The following is a 17,680-nucleotide window of genomic DNA, read 5'->3' on the forward strand; positions in this document are numbered from 1 at the left end:
GGATATAACTGTATCAAGAATTGGAAGGAGATAGTTTTAATTCAGGTCAGGAACTCCAAAGTATTTTATGAAGTCCACCTGGATCATAAGTTTTGCACTTTGGATTTGACTAGGGTAAGCATGATACAGTTCACTTCAGTATGATTCAAATGACCCACTAGGGAGCTTTTTTAATCAAAGAAAGTTTAAAAAACATGTATAGAAAAACAATTAGCAATAACAACTTTTATCAATTACAAGCAAAGCAACAATGATAATGCATAACCTTTAAATATGTCTAAAATGTTCCAATTAAACTAGATAGTGAGGAAGGGTGTCATAGTTTGCAGGGAGACTTGGACAGGTTGCAGAGCTGGGCCGAGAGGTGGCGGATAGAGTTTAATGTGGATAAGTGTGAGGTAATTCACTTTGGCAGGAATAACAGATGTGTCGAGTATAGGGCTAACAGGAGGACTCTGAATAGTGTGGATGAACAGAGGGATCTAGGTGTATGTGTACATAGATCCCTGAAAGTTGGGAATCAAGTAGATAAGGTTGTTAAGAAGGCATACGGTGTCTTGGCGTTTATTGGTAGGGGGATTGAATTTAGGAGTCGCAGCGTCATGTTGCAACTGTACACAACTCTGGTGCGGCCGCACTTGGAGTATTGTGTGCAGTTCTGGTCCCCACATTATAGGAAGGATGTGGAGGCTTTGGAGGGGGTGCAGAGGAGGTTTACCAGGATGTTGCCTGGTATGGAGGGGAGGTCCTATGAGGAGAGACTGAGGGATTTGGGGTTGTTTTCGTTAGAAAGAAGGCGGCTAAGAGGGGATCTTATTGAAACATATAAGATGATCAGAGGTTTAGATAGGGTGGACAGTGATAGCCTTTTTCCTCGGGTGGAGAAAGCTAGCACGAGGGGGCATGGCTTTAAATTAAGGGGGGGTAGTTATAGGACAGATGTCAGGGGTAGGTTCTTTACCCAGAGGGTGGTGAGGGATTGGAATGCCCTGCCTGCTGCAGTTGTAAATGCACCTAGTTTGGGGGCGTTTAAGAGATCCGTGGATAGGTTTATGGATGGAAAGGGATTGGTTTAGGTTAGAGGGTCATTGTTTTTTAACTGGTCGGCGCAACATCGTGGGCTGAAGGGCCTGTTCTGCGCTGTTATGTTCTATATTGTTTAAACAAAACTTCCCACAGACAAAACCCTTTCCACAGGTTTAGCACAGCAAGGACTAATGCTCATGTCATACTGGAACTGAGTCCTTTGGTTGGAGAATTGAAACACAGACTTCTCAGCTTTGTAACTTCTAGCAGTCCTCCGGATACCTCGAAAACAGTTTGAAATCAGAACAGCTTTCCAGAACACAAAGAAGATTCTGCAGTCGAGCCACTAACAGCAGATTTTCTACTTTAGAAAAGGGTAGAAGCCTTGCTTTCGGCTAAACAGCAGAATTTCCAAAACCAGGAAGAACGAGAAATACTTCCTTTCAGCTTGATGTCTGTTCTAAAACTAAAACTACAGCAAGTAAAACAGAAAATGAAACCTTAAATGAAAAAAAACTAATCCAAAAAACACAGGATTTGCCAACCATCTTTCTCCTAAAAATGCATTTAAAAAATCCGAGTAAAAATAAACAAACCCCATTTAAACCAGTGAAGGAACAGTAAAAGGACTTCTACAGACAGCCCGACAACGAGAACTGAGGCTGTGAGAGCTGCAGAGAACATGATTGAAAGATTTAACAGAAAACATTTTAATCCTTTAAAGTACAACAGATGCAAGACTTAAAATTTAGATGCTCTATTTACCCACGAGATCCAAATGCAGCCATGTATTCCCAAATTTCTTACACATGCTCTTCCATAGGATTGCCCCTGTGCCTGCAGCTAAGGGGAGGCAGACTGTTGATCCTGTTGCCCCATGGCCTGGGGTGACATTGGTGGTCCTCTTCTGACGATGAGGGGGATTCAGGCCAATTGGGTCCTCCTGCACAGGTTCAGAACCCTTGTCTGTTGTCATGGCAATGAGAAGCACCAATGGCCGAGAGGCCAAGGAGCTGCTGTTTACACTAGGAATGCCCTGAGCATACTCTGATGATAAAGGCAGCCACTCTTCCTTTCCAAGCCACACTTGCACCTCCCTCGTGGCCTGAGAAACATGAGGTGATGCTAGAAATTCCAAGCACCTCATCTGCTCTCACTTTGCCATTGCTTCAATTTAAGGAGCACCTAAAACAAAAGAGCATCGGACCTTGCATTGGAACTCCCTTAGATCGGAGAGCCTCAACAGGTGCCAGAACTTGAGAAAATTTAAGAAACAAGTGGACAGATTTTCATTAGAAAGGGCTATGGTGAACAGGCAGGTAAGTGGAATTGAGGCCAAGATGAGATCAGCCATGATCATATTAGATGGTGGAGCAGGCTTGAGGGGCTGAATTTCCCACACTTGCTCCTAGTTCTTAAGATTCTTATGGCCAGGCAGCAAAGCTGTTCCCCAACCTTATCTTTCAGTCTTCAGGTGGATTTTGGACCTGGAGATTTTCTAGGTTTTGTTCTCTAAAAGTCAAGACTAATAGGCTCGCTAGAAACCTCCAGTTTTCATTTTTGTTTCTTACCTATTTTTCAGTCTGTCAGTGAGCCTTTGTTACAACTTTTCATGGGCAGTTAAATGCTGTGAAGTATTAGAGCCAACCAGATAGTTTGCCGTTGTGCTTTCCATTCAGATATGTCTTTGTTCCACATGTTTACTTAGCTTACATGCTCCAGATGATGCTAATAGAAACATGATCAAGATTATCCAAACATAAATGGGCAAAGGCCATTGAACATTCTGCTTGATTGATCTATCAAAATAATAAATGACCACAAAATCAAGAAAGTACTACCAATAGTAAAACTACCCAAATAAGTGCTGTATTGCAAAATGGTGGACATAGGGATCAAATCTTATTAAACTGATGTTTCAAATAAAGAACACATAATTGAGATGTAGTTTCTATTAACAAATAAAATTCCAACGATATACAGCAAACTTGGGATTGACTCCCTGCCAGCTTTCGGTATGGATGGTTTGGGCTGGATTAAGGTTGCTTAGACCAAGAGAAAACCAGACCAACAACACTGGCGTGTCATCTTGCTAATGCTGCACTTGGCTCATTAAGCTGATAACTTACTTTATTTGTTCAAATAATAATAAAAATTCTCACATAGCAGCTTAAGAAAACATCCAGTTTTTGGAAATTGCCAGTTTTGGAAAGCTGGTTTTGAGGCACGTACTGCATTCTTTTTTCAAAATTTTAGCTTTCTTATCTCTTGCTGTTCTCTCCACAATTAAAACTACAACTGATGATTTTTTTTCCTTTGTAGCTTGTCAAAATTTTGTCCTAGTTTAAAACATTTTAAAATATGACACGCTTCTGATGAAGGCTTACTTTAATGAACTACAAGGCAAACTGACCACAGCAGAAAACAAAAGCAGCATCAGTGCAAGATCAGAGTTTTCTCCTCTACTTTAATTACTTGAAAATAGTAGTTAAAAAGTCATAACTGCTGGGGGGTATAATGATAAACATCCTAAATCTGAACTATTAATAAATAAACAAATTGACAATGTACTTAAAATTGCTTATGAAACAAGAGTTTTGATGGGGGAGGTGTGGGGGGGTACAAAACAGAAGGAAGAATTTTCCTCATTCAGGATTGACATTACAGTTTACAACGAAAATGGTCACATTTTCCTATTTAATCAAAGTAAAACAATGGGCTATCTCATTTATTGACCACACTCAGTATAAAACTGAAGAGAGGTGAAATGTTGCAATGCTATACTAGAGTCTTTAAAAGATAAATTATGGAAAAAAGAATCCATTTAGTTAAAACATTTCTTATCAATTCTGCAGTTCATCAACATAACATTCCTGATAAGGCCCCAAACTAATTTGAAAGAAAGACACATTTCCAATAAAGAATTTACAAAATACCGAGTGTTTTTCAGGTGAGATCCTAAAACAGTTTTATAGTATGTCAGTATTTCCAATTTAATTTTTCATGAATGTTCCTTGCATACTATAAAACACATTATACAATGCAAATTTTGATTCTTAAAGCATAGATATCATCGAAAACAGTGACACAAGATCATTTTATCAAAGCATATGTACACAAGATTAAAGTAATACTGAACTGTAACTGGAAAACATGTCTGACAATAATGTTAAGACAATAGGAGTCTTTTGGTTGTAACTGCTAGCATACCTAATATTGAACCATAATTTCCAATGGAGTTGCAACTAAGTTGGATTGCCACTCTGCTTGAAATCCAGGTGACCATATGTTGCGCGAGCTTCAAGCCAGGCTAAATTTAGCCAGTGCAGTAGTCTAATGTTAAAGGCTGTAGAGTCGCAGGTAAAGAAGCCCACTTCCCTTTTCTTACAGCACTAACTGCCGTAAATCAGGCAAATTTAAAGATCCAGCCAGATTTAGGGTTTCTTGACAAGCCGAGCCAGTTAAGTTAGTTGGATTTGGGCAGGGGGGTACAACCGCCTGACGGTGGCAGGGAAGACAGTCAGGCCTAACAGGCGAGTCCTTAAGGATTGAGGAGAATCTTTTAGGCTGGGAAATTTCTGTTATGGAAGTAGTCCTTTGGAGATATGGGGGAGGTAATCAGGGAGAGTTCCTGGGAAGTTGCTTTGGGATTGTACAATAGTTATCCAGAAGCTAAAAATCAGTTTTAGTTCCTGGCGCTTGCCTCTTATCGATAAACAAATTAAGCATTTTGGCACATAACCTATTATCACACGTTAGGCGTGCAGTTGAAGCCCACACAAATGACCAGACAATGGAAAATTAAAATCATTGCACAGCAAGTCTTAGCACTGCTGTTAAAGGAAAAAAAAGCTTAATCTGTCTGTACATCTTTAGTAATTGGATTACACATTACAGTGTTTATTGTTCAAACTGCATGTATTATACCATGCCTCATATTAGGCATGCGCCAAAATACTGGCATCATTTTCTGTTGTTGAGAACAGACCTTTTGCTCTAAGTTTCATTCTCCAAAAACATGACCAGTTCAAAATAACTTAGCGTAGAATATTGACATCATAGGAAATGGTGATATAAATAGCTTCTTTTCGGTTCAGTTTGGCATCAATTTCTAACTCTACCCATTTATGCCAGTGTTGTAAGTTTGTCAATTACATCGTCAATTGTGTTTATTATTAATTTGATATCATCTTTCTCCATCATTTGATGCTGACCACGTTTGCGAAGGATAACATCAACATCTTCAGTAACAACAATTTCTGCCACTTTCATTGAGGTCTGCCAAGGAATATGAGTGTCCTCCAAACCGTGAATGAGCCTCACAGGACAGGTTATGGGAATGGCACTATGCAACACACAGTGATTTTCAGCATCCTTGATAAACTTATATGGGATTTTGTGAAATCCCCTATCCTTGAGGATGTTTGGCATATACCATTCACCTTTCGTTTCAATTTCTTTCTGTACCTACAAGAAACAAGCAATTTAGAAACTCTTGCAAAATATCACAACAGATTATCACAATAGATTGTCATCAGTCATGATTCTCATTCTTTGCTAATTGTCTATGTTGTATCCTATAGTCTCTCTCGATCTATTTTGCCATCTATATTTTTCAAATTCAGTTATGGTACGTAGGCATCGCTGGCTAGGTCAGCATTTATTGTCCATCCCTAATTATCCCTGGAGAAGGTAGTGGTTAGCTGCCTATTTGAATGTCTGCAGTCCTTGTGGTGCAGGTACACACACTGTGTTATTAGCATGGGAGTTCCAGGATTTTGACTCAGTAACAGTGAGGAACGTGATATATTTCCAAGTCAAGATGCTCAATGACTTGGAACTTCTAGGTGATAGTGTTGCCAGGTATCTACTGCTTGTTTTTCTAGATAGAGGTTGAGAGTTTGGGAGGTGCTGTCCAAGGAACCTTGGTCAGTTCCTGCAGTGCATCTTTTAGATCGTATACACGACTGCCACGTCAGTCAGCGGTGGAGGAACAAAACATTTGTAGAAGGGGTAGCAATCAAGCATGCTACTTTGTCCTGGATGACATAAGCTTTCTTGTGTGTTGTTGCAGCTGTACTCATCCAGGCAAGTGGAAGAGTTACTCGCTGCAGGATTCCTAGCCTTTGACCTGCTCTGGTAGCCACAGTACTTATGTATGACTAGTCCAGTTCAGTTTCTGGTCAATGGTAACCCCCAGAATGTCGATAGTAGGGAATTCAGCTGCTCATGAATGCTTAGTTTGGTGTTTTGCCAGGGTCACAGCCCTCATTACAATCTTAGTTCAACCATGGACGGAAAAACTGAATGCCATAAGTGGGGTGAGTGACTGCCCTGACATCAAGGCAGTATTTGACTGAGTATGGCATCAAGGAGCCCTAGCAAAACTGGAGGCAATAGGAACCATAGGGAAAACTCTCTGCTAGTTGGAAATCATACCTGGCTCAAAAAGGAAGATGATTGTTTTCAAATCTATAGCATCACTACAGAAGTTCCTCAGTATAGTGTCTTAGGACCAAACATCTTCAGCTGCTTCATCAATGACCTTCCTTCCATCACAAGGTCAAAAGTGTAGATGTTCACTGATGACTGCACAATGTTCTGTATCATCTGCGACTCCTCAGAAATTGAAGCAGCTCATGTCCAAATGCAGCAAAACCTGGACGATATCCAGCCTTGGGCTGACAAGTGGCAAGTAACACAAATGCCAGGCAATAACCATCTCCAACAACAGACGTTCCAACCATCACCCTTAACATTCAATCCCCTACTAAAGTAGGCCTGATAGATGGAGCGACATCTATGAGGGGGCCTTTTGGAACAGATTGTGATGTATGTTGCAAGTGCTTCAGCCTTATCTTTTGCATTGATGTGCTGGACTTCTCCATCATTGAGGATGGGGATATTTTGGAACCTCCTCCATCAAAGAGTTGTTTAATTGTCCACTGGATGTGGCAGCACTGCAGAGCTTAGGTCTTATCTCTTGGTTGTGTGATTGCTTAGCTCTGCCTATTACTTGCTGCTTTTGGTGTTTGGTATGCAAATAGTCCTGTTTTATAGCTTCACTAGGCTGACACCTTATTTTTAGGTACCTTGGAGTTGGTGTTGCTGCTGCTGCTGGCATGCCCTCCTGCACTCTACACTGAATGAGGACTGATCCCCTGGTTTGGTGTTAATGGTAGAGTGAGGTATGTGCTGGGCCATGAGGTTACAGGTTATGGTTAAGTACAATTCTGCTGTTGCTGATGGCCTATAGTGGCTCATGGATGCCTAGTTTTGAGTTGTTAGATCTGTCCAAGTTTATCCCATTTAGCATAGTGGTAGTACCACACAAAATGATGGCGTGCATCCTCAATACAAGGATGGGGCCTAGTTTCCACAAGGGCTGTCAGGTGGTGACTCCGTGTCATGGATCGATGCACCTATAGCAGGCAGGTTGGTGAGGATGAGGTCAAGTATGCTTTTCCCTCTTGTTGGTTCACTCAACACCTGTTGGAGTCCCAACCTAGCAGCTATGTTCCTTTAGGACCTGGCCAGTTCATGTGCTGATACCACCAAGCCTCTCTTGGTGATAGACATTGCAGTCTCTTATCCAGAATACCTTCTGCACTCTCTTCTGCACTCAGTGCTTCCTCCAACTGGTGTTTAACATGGAGGAGTATTGATTCATCAGCTGAGTTTGACTCAAGACTTCATCAGGTTCAGAGTCAATGTTGAGGACTCCCAGGGCAACTTCCTCCCAACTGTACACCACTGTCTGTCCCACTGGTGGGTGATGGGACATTATTTTTAAAGTATCATTCTGTGAATATGACATCAGGTGGTTGCCAGCTTTCCCAATTTTGGCACAAGCCCCAGGAGGACTTTGTATGGTTGACAGTTATTTCCACTGCCTACGTCGATGATGGGTGTCTAAATGGTTTCATTACTTTTTGTTCCATTTGTTTGATCACTGATGCAACTGAGTGGCTTGCTAGGCCATTTTTAACCAGGTTGCTGTGGGTTTGGAGACACATGTAGGAAAGACCAGCTGAGGTTTTTACGACAATTGACATTGGTCATCATACTTTTTTTTAAATTTCAGCTATTTTGTTTTATTTTTTAAATTTGAACTCAGGGCTCCAGAGGGTCTCTGGTTACTAGTCAAGTGACAATACCACTTTGCCACTGCCTTCCCTTGCAACCACCTGTACCTGGAATACATAAACATTTACAGGACAGAAAATCTTCATTATTAGACAATTAGAATTAACTAACCAAGACAAAACACCAAAGAACAAAGAAAAGTACAGCACAGCAACAGGCATTACATTATGGCCCTCCAAGCCTGTGCTGATCATGATGCCCCAATTAAATTTAAAAAACCTTCTGCTCTTACTCAGTCCATATCCCTCTATTCCCTCCCTATTCGTATACCCATCCAGATATCTCTTAATGTTGCTAATGTGCCTGCACCACATCCTTTGCCAGTGCATTCCAGGCACCCACGATCCTCTTTGTGAAAAACTGTCCCCGCACCTTTTCCTTAAATTTTCCTCCTCTCACCTTGAACCTGTGGCCCCTTGTAATTGACACTTCCACCCTTGGAAAAAGCCTCTGATTTATCGACCCTGTCTATGCCTCTCAATTTTGTAGACCTCTATTGGTTCTCTCCTCAGCCTCCGCCTTTCCAGTGAAAACAATCCTAGTTTATTCAATCTCTCCTCATCGCCAACACCCTTGAGACCAGGCAACATCCTGGTGAACCTTCTTTGCACTTTCTCCAAAGGTTCCACATCCTTCTGGTAGTGTGGTGACCAGAATTGCACAAAATATTCCAAATGTGGCCTAACCAAGGTTTTATTTAACTGCAACATGATTTGTCGATTCTTGTACTCATTTTCCAGGCTGCTGAAGGCAAGCATGCCATATACCTTATAAATTACCTTTGCCACCTGTGTTGTCACTTTTAGGGAACTGTGGACCTGCATGTCCAGATCCCTTTGTGTGTTAATATTCCTAAAGGTTCTGCCATTTATAGTATAATTTACACCTAAATTTGATATTCCAAAATGTATCACCTTGCATTTGTCCAGATTAAACTCCATCTGCCACTTCTGTGCCCAAGTCTCCAAACTATCTATATCCTGTTGTATCCCCAGCACTATCAGCAACTCCACCAATCTTTGTGTCATCCACAAACTTACTAATCTGACCACCCACACTTTTCTCCAGATCATCCATGTATAATCAAACAACAGAGGTCTGTAAAACTGTTCTACATTTAAATGAATTAGCCCTTTACATTGGACTGGAATTACAAAGCAAAATATCCAATGCATTTTTTATCCGTCAGCTTTTGCTAGTTTTCTGGGTTAGCACACATGAATGAACAGACCTCTTACTGTCTCATGTTGAACACATGTTAACTAGATACAATCACTGATTCATTGTGATTGCAATCATTTTTTCATGATACTTCATACCCCAGGGTCACCCCCATATTTAATGGATTGCTTCAAGCACATCTTTTTGCAGCTTTATTGATCTCCCTCAATAAAATTCTTTTAAACCACATTAGCCTTCTCATTTCTGGTGTCTTCTCTACTTCAGTTTCCGAATGAGAGAGCATGAGAAATTGGATCCAATCATTCTAGTTTGGTTACCTACATTAGCAATCTGGGAATCCATACTGGATGGATACAGAAGGCGTTTGGTCATAATTTGGAGTGGATAACTTACACACACAAGAAATATTGATCCTTTGCAATTTTTTCCTCAATAATACTGTATAGCCCAGGGTTACTCTCATACTTAATGAGTTAATTTTAAGCACATCTTTTCACAGTCCACACTCCCTTCTGAAGTGATGCAAGGTCATTGACCGGAAACATTTAACATCTCCACAGATGCTGCCTGGCCTGTGTATTTTTAGCACCTTCTGTTTTTAATTGAAATATTAATCCTTGTTCTGTTTTGTAATGCAATTACATGTTGAATCTCATTAGTGTGCACGCACAATGTAACTGAAAATTCTCTGGATCTTCTGTGAATTTACAATAACATCTTCAAAATATAAACCTTAATTTATATTATACGTGTCGCACAGCGGTTAGCACTGTTGCCTCACAGCACCAGGGACCTGGATTCAATTCCAGCCTTGGGTGACCGTGTGGAGTTTACACATTCTCTCCATGTCTGTGTGGAGTTTCCACAGGTGCTCCCATTTCCTCCCAAATTCCAAAATGTGCAGATTAGGTGGATTGGCCATGCTAAATTATCCCTTAGTATCAGGGGGATTAGCAAGGTAAATACGTGGGGTTACAGGGATAGGGCCTGGGTGGAATTGTTGTTGGTACAGACTCAATGAGCCAAATGGCCTCCTTCTGCACCGTAAGGATTCTATGATTTTACGATGCTTCTACAAACATGCTTTTCTGCCTTTCATTGGATTTTTCAAAGGAAATAAACAATGGCCAGAATTGCTTGGCTGGGATTTTGTGGCCCTGCTGCTATGAACGGAGATTTGGCTGAGAGTCAAATTCGCCATTCTCACTGGCAGTGATAACAGGATGTGTGAAATCAGAGAATTCTGGCTAATAGTTTATTAACCATGAGTACCAACCACAATTCTTGATTTTCTGGGACAGATTATTGATCTGCCCAGTGGAAAGGAATTTGAAATTCATTCCAATGGGATCTTTTAATATTTTTGATCTGTTTATTTAAATTGCACATTGACTATTCTATGTGCGTACAACACATCAGCTTGTTCAATGTATACTCTTTCAGATAGAGTCTCAATATATAGAATCTACAGTGCAGGAGGCCATTCGGCTCATCGAGTCCGCACAATTCCACCCAGGCCCTGTTCCCTTTAGCCCTCATATTTACCCTGCTAATTCTTCTGACACCAAGGTTGATTGGCCATGCCAAATTAACCTAACCCACATGCTTTGGACTGTAGAATGAAACTCAAACAGACATGCCCGTTAGGAACTTGTCATTGTGTTTGATGTAAACCAAGGGCAGCTTTACGTACAAACAATTCACATTCAACAGTTTCTATCATTCAGTTTCCTATGTCAATTTAATTTTTAACTACTTAATGGATTTAAAAACTAAGGGCTGGGATTCTCTAATGTCGGACACCCCATCACTGCTGCCAGTGAGAGTGGAGAATTTGGTGCTCAGTAAAATCTCCAAACCCTACAACAAGACTGGAGAATTCCAGTTACGGATATTATTGGAGAATTCCAGCCAAGTTTTCAAAGACTTCTTTAAAAAAAGTGTACAGATGAATCAATTCTGAAAATAAGATTAGATAATTTGTTTCTTAAAATGAAACACAAAAACATAGAAAATGGAAATACAGATGCTTGAAAATTTGACAAGATTTCTCACCGTAGGATTGATATTAACAGTTAGCTCTAGCAGCAGTTCATTTTCTGAATGAATGATTGTTATCGTAGATGGTTATGGGGTATTTCAAAATGATGAAGTTTGAATAACAACAGTTCAGTTGGGAGAGGTGGGGTGGAGTGATGTGGTAAGTAGAGAAAGGACAAAATAAATCATTAAGCTTCAAACATATTAGTTCATGGATTTTAAATGATCACACAAATTAATAATAGAACAAGACTGTAATGCCCTTACCGCCAAAGGAAGCTGTTTGAAAGCATTTACTAAATAATCAGCCCCTGTAGCTATGCCAACAAGTGCAGCAATCTTATCTGGACGTGCTATTGCAGCTAGGAGCATCAACCATCCACCCATACTGGAACCCACAACAACCTGAAAAAAAGAAAAATACTTTTACTATTTAGAATGAGTGGGATATGTCAACATTTTCCTCCCTACTGTCCAAGTAGCACAGAGTATTTTGGGAAAGAATTGAAAGAGCTACTTAAGGGAATGCCATAATAATAAGACACGTTATTTAAAAAGTCTGGTTTTAGCTTGCAATTTGCAGGTCAACTGCTGACGGGGAACAATTTTTATGGAGTTGCATCGCGCAATTCCTCTGAAGATGTGAAGTGCATGAGCTGTGAGGCAATGATATATTTCAAGATGGTTCAAAAGACTGAGGGACAGGCTCAAAGGTACTCGAATGTAGCACTGGAAGTCCTGATGGAGGAGGTAGAAGAGATGAGAAGTCCTGTTACCCTCAAGGAAGGAGGTCACAGAGGCAAATCAGGCATCAGAAATGAGAGATCAGATCAGGTGGAGATGACAGCTGTAGCCCTGCCCCCAGATTCCACTCTAGTGTTGCAGAAAAATTGGATGATTTGCCAGAAGTGCTTTAGGGAAAATCCCATCTCAAAATAACTTCCCATTAAATCCACCAACAACATTACAATCTTAACAAAATTCCTCTACTATCCAAGTATACAGTAACATTTGCAAATTCAATTTTATTACATCCTTCGTGGGTTTTATTCCTGTAGCTTGACCAAAAAGAGAACTACAGAACAAGCTAAGAATATCATTTTAGTAGCTGCCAATAAATCAGAAAGTAAGGTGAGAATTTGGAGTATATACTGAAATTCCAAAAAGGGGACAGCAATCCTCATGTCATAAGTGGATATACACTGGAAAGGTGTGCTCCACGTGGCACATACGTGAAATAGGGGCTTTAAATCCATAGGTTTAAACATGAAGCAAAGTCACAGAATCCTACATGCAGTGCCATTCAGTCCATCAAGTCTGCACCAACTCTTTAACAAGAACCGTGGTGCACGAAGGTTGTGGTGAACCTAGTCAGGAAGAAAGGAGAGGTGTATAAAAGGTTCAGAGAGCTAGGAGATGGTAAGGATCTAGAGGAGTATAAGGCTTGTAGGAAGGAGCTTAAAAAGTAAATTAGGAGATCCAGAAGGGGTCATGAGAAAGCCTTGGCAGGTAAGATTAAGGAGAATCCCAAGGCCTTCTACAAATATGTAAAAAGTAAAAGGATGAGAAGAGAAGGGATAGGACCTATAAAAGGTGAAGGGGGAAGTCTGTGTGGAACCGGAAGAAATGGCAGAGGTGCTTAATGAGTACTTTGCCTCGGTATTCACGGTGGAAAGTGATCTGGGAGGTTGTACTACAGGTTTGCGGCAGTCTGAAAAAATTGAGTATGTGGATGTTAAGGAAGAGGATGTGTTAGAACTTTTAATCTCTATCAAGATAGACAAGTCGCCGGGACTGGATGGGATGTACCCCAGGTTTCTGTGGGAGGTGAGGGAAGTGATTGCAGAGCCCCTGGCGATGATCTATGCGTCATCGATGGAGACGGGAGAGGTTCCGCAGGATTGGAGGATTGCAGATGTGGTTCCTATTTTCAAGAAAGGGAACAGAGATAGCCCGGGAAATTGCCGACCGGTGAATCTGACCTCAGTGGTTGGTAAGTTGATGGAGAGGCTTCTGAGGGACAAGATTTATGAGCATTTGGAGAAGTTTAGAATGATCAGAAATAGTCAACATGGGTTTGTCAAGGGCAGATCGTGCCTTACGAGCCTAGTTGAGTTCTTTGAGAATGTGACTGAGCACATTGATGAAGGAAGAGCGGTAGACGTGGTTTACACGGACTTCAGCAAGGCGTTTGATAAGGTCCCCCATGCAAGACTTCTTGAGAAGGTGAGAGGGCATGGGATCCAGGGGGCTTTGGCCTTGTGGATCCAGAACTGGCTTGCCTGCAGAAGGCAGAGAGTGGTTGTGGATGGGTCTTTTTCTGCATGGAGGTCGGTCACCAGCAGAGTGCCCCAGGGATCTGTTCTAGGACCCTTGCTGTTTGTCATTTTCATAAATGACCTGGATGAGGAAGTGGAGGGATGGGTTAGCAAGTTCGCAGACGATACGAAAGTTGGTGGTGTTGTGGATGGTCTGGAGGGATGTCAGAAGTTGCAGCGGGACATAGATAGGATGCAAGACTGGGCGGAGAAGTGGCAGATGGACTTCAACGCAGATAAATGTGTAGTGGTTCATTTTGGCAGGACCAATGGGATGAAGGGATATAAAATCAAGGGTAGGAGTCTTAGCTGTGTTGAAGAGCAGAGGGATCTTGGGGTCCGGGTCCATAGGACTCTTAAATCGGCCTCGCAGGTGGAGGATGTGGTCAAGAAGGCGTATGGTGTACTGGCCTTCATTAATCAAGGGATTGAGTTTAGGAGTCGGGAGGTAATGCTGCAACTTTATAGGACCCTTGTCAGACCCCACTTGGAGTACTGTGTGCAGTTCTAGTCGCCTCACTATAGGAAGGTCGTGGAAGCTACTGAAAGGGTGCAGAGGAGATTTACAAGGATGTTGCCTGGATTGGGAGGCATGCCTTATGAAGATAGACTGAGGGAGCTGGGACTCTTCTCCCTGGAGAGACGAAGGTTGAGAGGTGACCTGATAGAGGTTTATAAGATGTTGAGAGGAATAGATAGGGTGGATTCTTGGAAGCTATTTCCCAGGGCCGAAATGGTCGCTACGAGAGGACACAGATTTAAAGTACAGGGAAGCAAGTACAGAGGAGATGTTAGGGGTAAGTTTTTCACTCAGAGGGTGGTGAGTGAATGGAATCGGCTGCCATCGGAGGTGGTGGAGGCGAACTCACTGAGGTCTTTTAAAAGACTTCTGGATGAGTATATGGGATCTAATGGGATTGGGGGTTATAGATAGGTCTATGGCTTAGTAGGTATACAAGTGATCGGCCCAACTAGTGAGCCGAAGGGCCTGTTTGTGCTGTAGCGTTCTATGTTCTAACCCCCATCCTAACCCCGTAAACCCATGCATTTACCATGGCTAATCCATCTAACCTACACATCTCGGGACACTAAGGGATAACTTAGTATGGCCAATCCACCTATGCTGCACCTAATCTTTAGACTGTGGGACGAAACCTGAGTACATGGATGAAACCCATGCAGGCACGGGGAGAATGTGCAAACTCCACACAGTCACCCAAGGCCGGAATTGAACCTGGCACTGCAAGGCAGCAGTGCTAATCACTGTGCCACCCCTTTGGCAATTATATTATTAATTGCCTTTATAGAAGACAGGTGATGATTACTGGCTCAACTTCCAAAAGAGTATAACATAGATTTAGTTGGAACCATTAAGGTGGGGGTGATCCATAAGAAGTTTGTATCTCTACAGAATAAACTTACTGAAGGTAAAAGTCAAGCTGCTGATTATTCTTTCATCACGTACCACCATTAAGATGATTAGAGTCGACCTTACTTTGTTTGCACTTGCTGCTGGTCTCCCTTCTGACAACTTGAGTTTTATCTTCTGCCAAGATTCCTGCCTTGCCACAACCCAAGGACCTTCTGCCATGCCTCACTCAAGCTCAAGGGTGTCCATCTCAAATGTGCTCAGGACCCCACCACCAGCTGCTGAGCACTCAGTGGCATCACGGCTACTCTTCTATAAGTATGAAGACCATTCATTACTCCACTCTCCACATCATATGATCTCACACTGCCTCTCCAACCTGCACCCGTGTACCACATTGAAGTTCCTGTCATCTTTGAACACCTGACTCTTAGATGGATCCCAAGCTTGCGATCTTATCCCTCAGCCATAACATGCAGAATCTCTGTGCTTTCTGTTACTCAGCATAAAGCCATGTTGAATGCTAGGTTTGCAAAAGAGGTATAGGAAGCAAAGGTATGTCAGCGGAAGATGAAGAAATTGAAAGGCGACTGAATCAAAGACACCGAAGAACTGCTAGAGCCGAATGATCACTAAGGACAGCCATCCTTCCAGACTTCAATATTGGACTAGGCTAACTTGGTACTCATCCCTGTGGAGTGTAAATCATTGAACCTTCCTCAGCACTTCATCTGGGTCACCACTGTGTGCCCACTGACCTGGTGTTCCACCTCAGCCTAAGTTGTCTTCTTTTGATGGGATGGCTTCCTCTTGCCATCCCAATATCATCACCTAACACCCACAGCGTCCACAAGCTGGTGGAGGTGGGGGTGAATATAGAACATTACAGTGCAGTACAGGCCCTTCAGCCCTCGATGTTGCGCCGACCAGTGGAACCAATCTAATGACCCTCTAACCTAAACTATTCCAATGTTATCCATAGGCCTATCCACTGGCCATTTGAACGCCCTTAAAGTTGGTGAGTCCACAACTGCTACAGGCAGGGCATTCCACGCCCTTACTACCCTCTGAGTAAAGAACCTACCTCTGACATCCGTCCTATAATTACCACCCCTTAATTTAAAGCTATGTGGGGGGGTGGGGAAGAAATAGTGTTCTTTGAAAGTTCGTAGATGGAAACGCTCAACATAGCTGCTTTGGGTCCCTCAGATCACCTTCAGCCACCGTATGAAATTCAGGCCATGGAGTCAAATCACACCAAGAGGAATTTACAATTAATAAGCAAAGTTTATCATGACGATATACAAGTAATTATTGGCTCATCCCTTACATATTTCAGAGAAAGAAATTTCTCTTTACCTAGTCTCAAAATCCACAGTCTCTGAAATGGCTGAGCAGACCATCAACTGCTACCAAAAAAAAAGGATAACCTGGCATTGACGTGGGTAGGAGGCACACCTTGCTTAATGAACCCTGCAGGGTCCTTTTTATTAGCATCTGGGGACATATGCCAAAATGGGAGAGCTGTCCCACAGACTAGTTAAACAACTGCCAATGTCCCAGACACCATCACCATCTCTGGGTATTTTCTGTCTCAATGGGCAGCACAGAAATTATTGACCCTGGGACTCCTCAGCATTGATCCCAGACCACTTGAAGACTCATGGCCTGAGGCAAAACATCGACAAGGAAAGTTCCTGCTGATCACTACCAACAGCCTTCCATCAAGCCAAGAATCAGTCCACCTTGAACGAAAGTTGGAAGAAGCATTGAAGATAGCAATGGCATACAATATTCTTTGGTGTAAAAGGCCCATCTCCCGGAGTTGTTCAGTACCATGACTGAACAGGCTGGCTGAGTGCTAGGAACATCTACGACAGTGAGTCTGTACCAGTGGTGAGAGAACCAACAAAAGTGAAAAACTACATGAACTCAGCCTCATCAATTTATCAGTTGCAGATGCATCTATCAATGATAACATGTGATCACTACCCAGTCCTATCGCTACAAAGTTCCTTCACCTTGATGATACTTCCATTGCGTTGTGTGGCACAGCAGCTCAAAACTGGGCATTGTCAGGAGCAACAGAATTGTGCTTAACCACAGTCTGTAATCTCAAATGTTTCCTACATCCCTCATTTTATAGTTATCATCTAGTCAGGGAAACAACCAGTTCAGTAAGTGTGATACAGAATGCTGACCAGCAGCACAAAGCATAGCTAAAAATAAAAGTATTAACTGGGTAAAACTACAACACAGGACTACATTCAAGTTAAAACAGCAGAAACTATGCTATAAAGACAGAGCTAAGCGATCCCACAACCAACAGATCAGATCAAAACTCTGAAGTCTTGGCACACTTGTGAAGTGAGGTGGATAATTAAACAAATAACTGGAACATATTCCAGAACTATCCCCATCAGAACACAGTGAGTCAATCCAAAGACAAGGCTAAAGCACTGTGAACATTGTCAGCCAGAAATCCAAGCAGATAATCTATTTCAGCCTCCTTCAAAAGGTTATATTGTGATTCAACCTGTCTATTATCACCACCAACTCAACTTTCAACTTTGCTAGTGACATCACCATAACGTGTCAG

The 17,680-nt window shown here is 42.0% G+C and overlaps 1 protein-coding gene across 1 annotated transcript in view; it reads right to left on the reverse strand.

The window, feature by feature from the left end:
• Positions 1-1,165: 1,165 nt before the first annotated feature.
• Positions 1,166-17,680, reverse strand: part of LOC145348859 (palmitoyl-protein thioesterase ABHD10, mitochondrial-like) — a 36,957-nt gene continuing 20,442 nt past the window's right edge. Inside the window, exons 4-5 of the mRNA XM_080196870.1 lie at positions 11,662-11,799; positions 1,166-5,493 (exon numbers count right to left, since the gene is read on the reverse strand). Of these exons, the coding sequence (XP_080052996.1) occupies positions 5,152-5,493; positions 11,662-11,799 (480 nt within the window). The 3' untranslated portion in view covers positions 1,166-5,151. The remainder of the gene's footprint in view (positions 5,494-11,661; positions 11,800-17,680) is intronic.

Source organism: Carcharhinus amblyrhynchos, chromosome 10 (assembly GCF_965287045.1).
Source record: "Carcharhinus amblyrhynchos chromosome 10, sCarAmb.v2.hapA, whole genome shotgun sequence".
Lineage (NCBI taxonomy): Eukaryota > Metazoa > Chordata > Chondrichthyes > Carcharhiniformes > Carcharhinidae > Carcharhinus > Carcharhinus amblyrhynchos.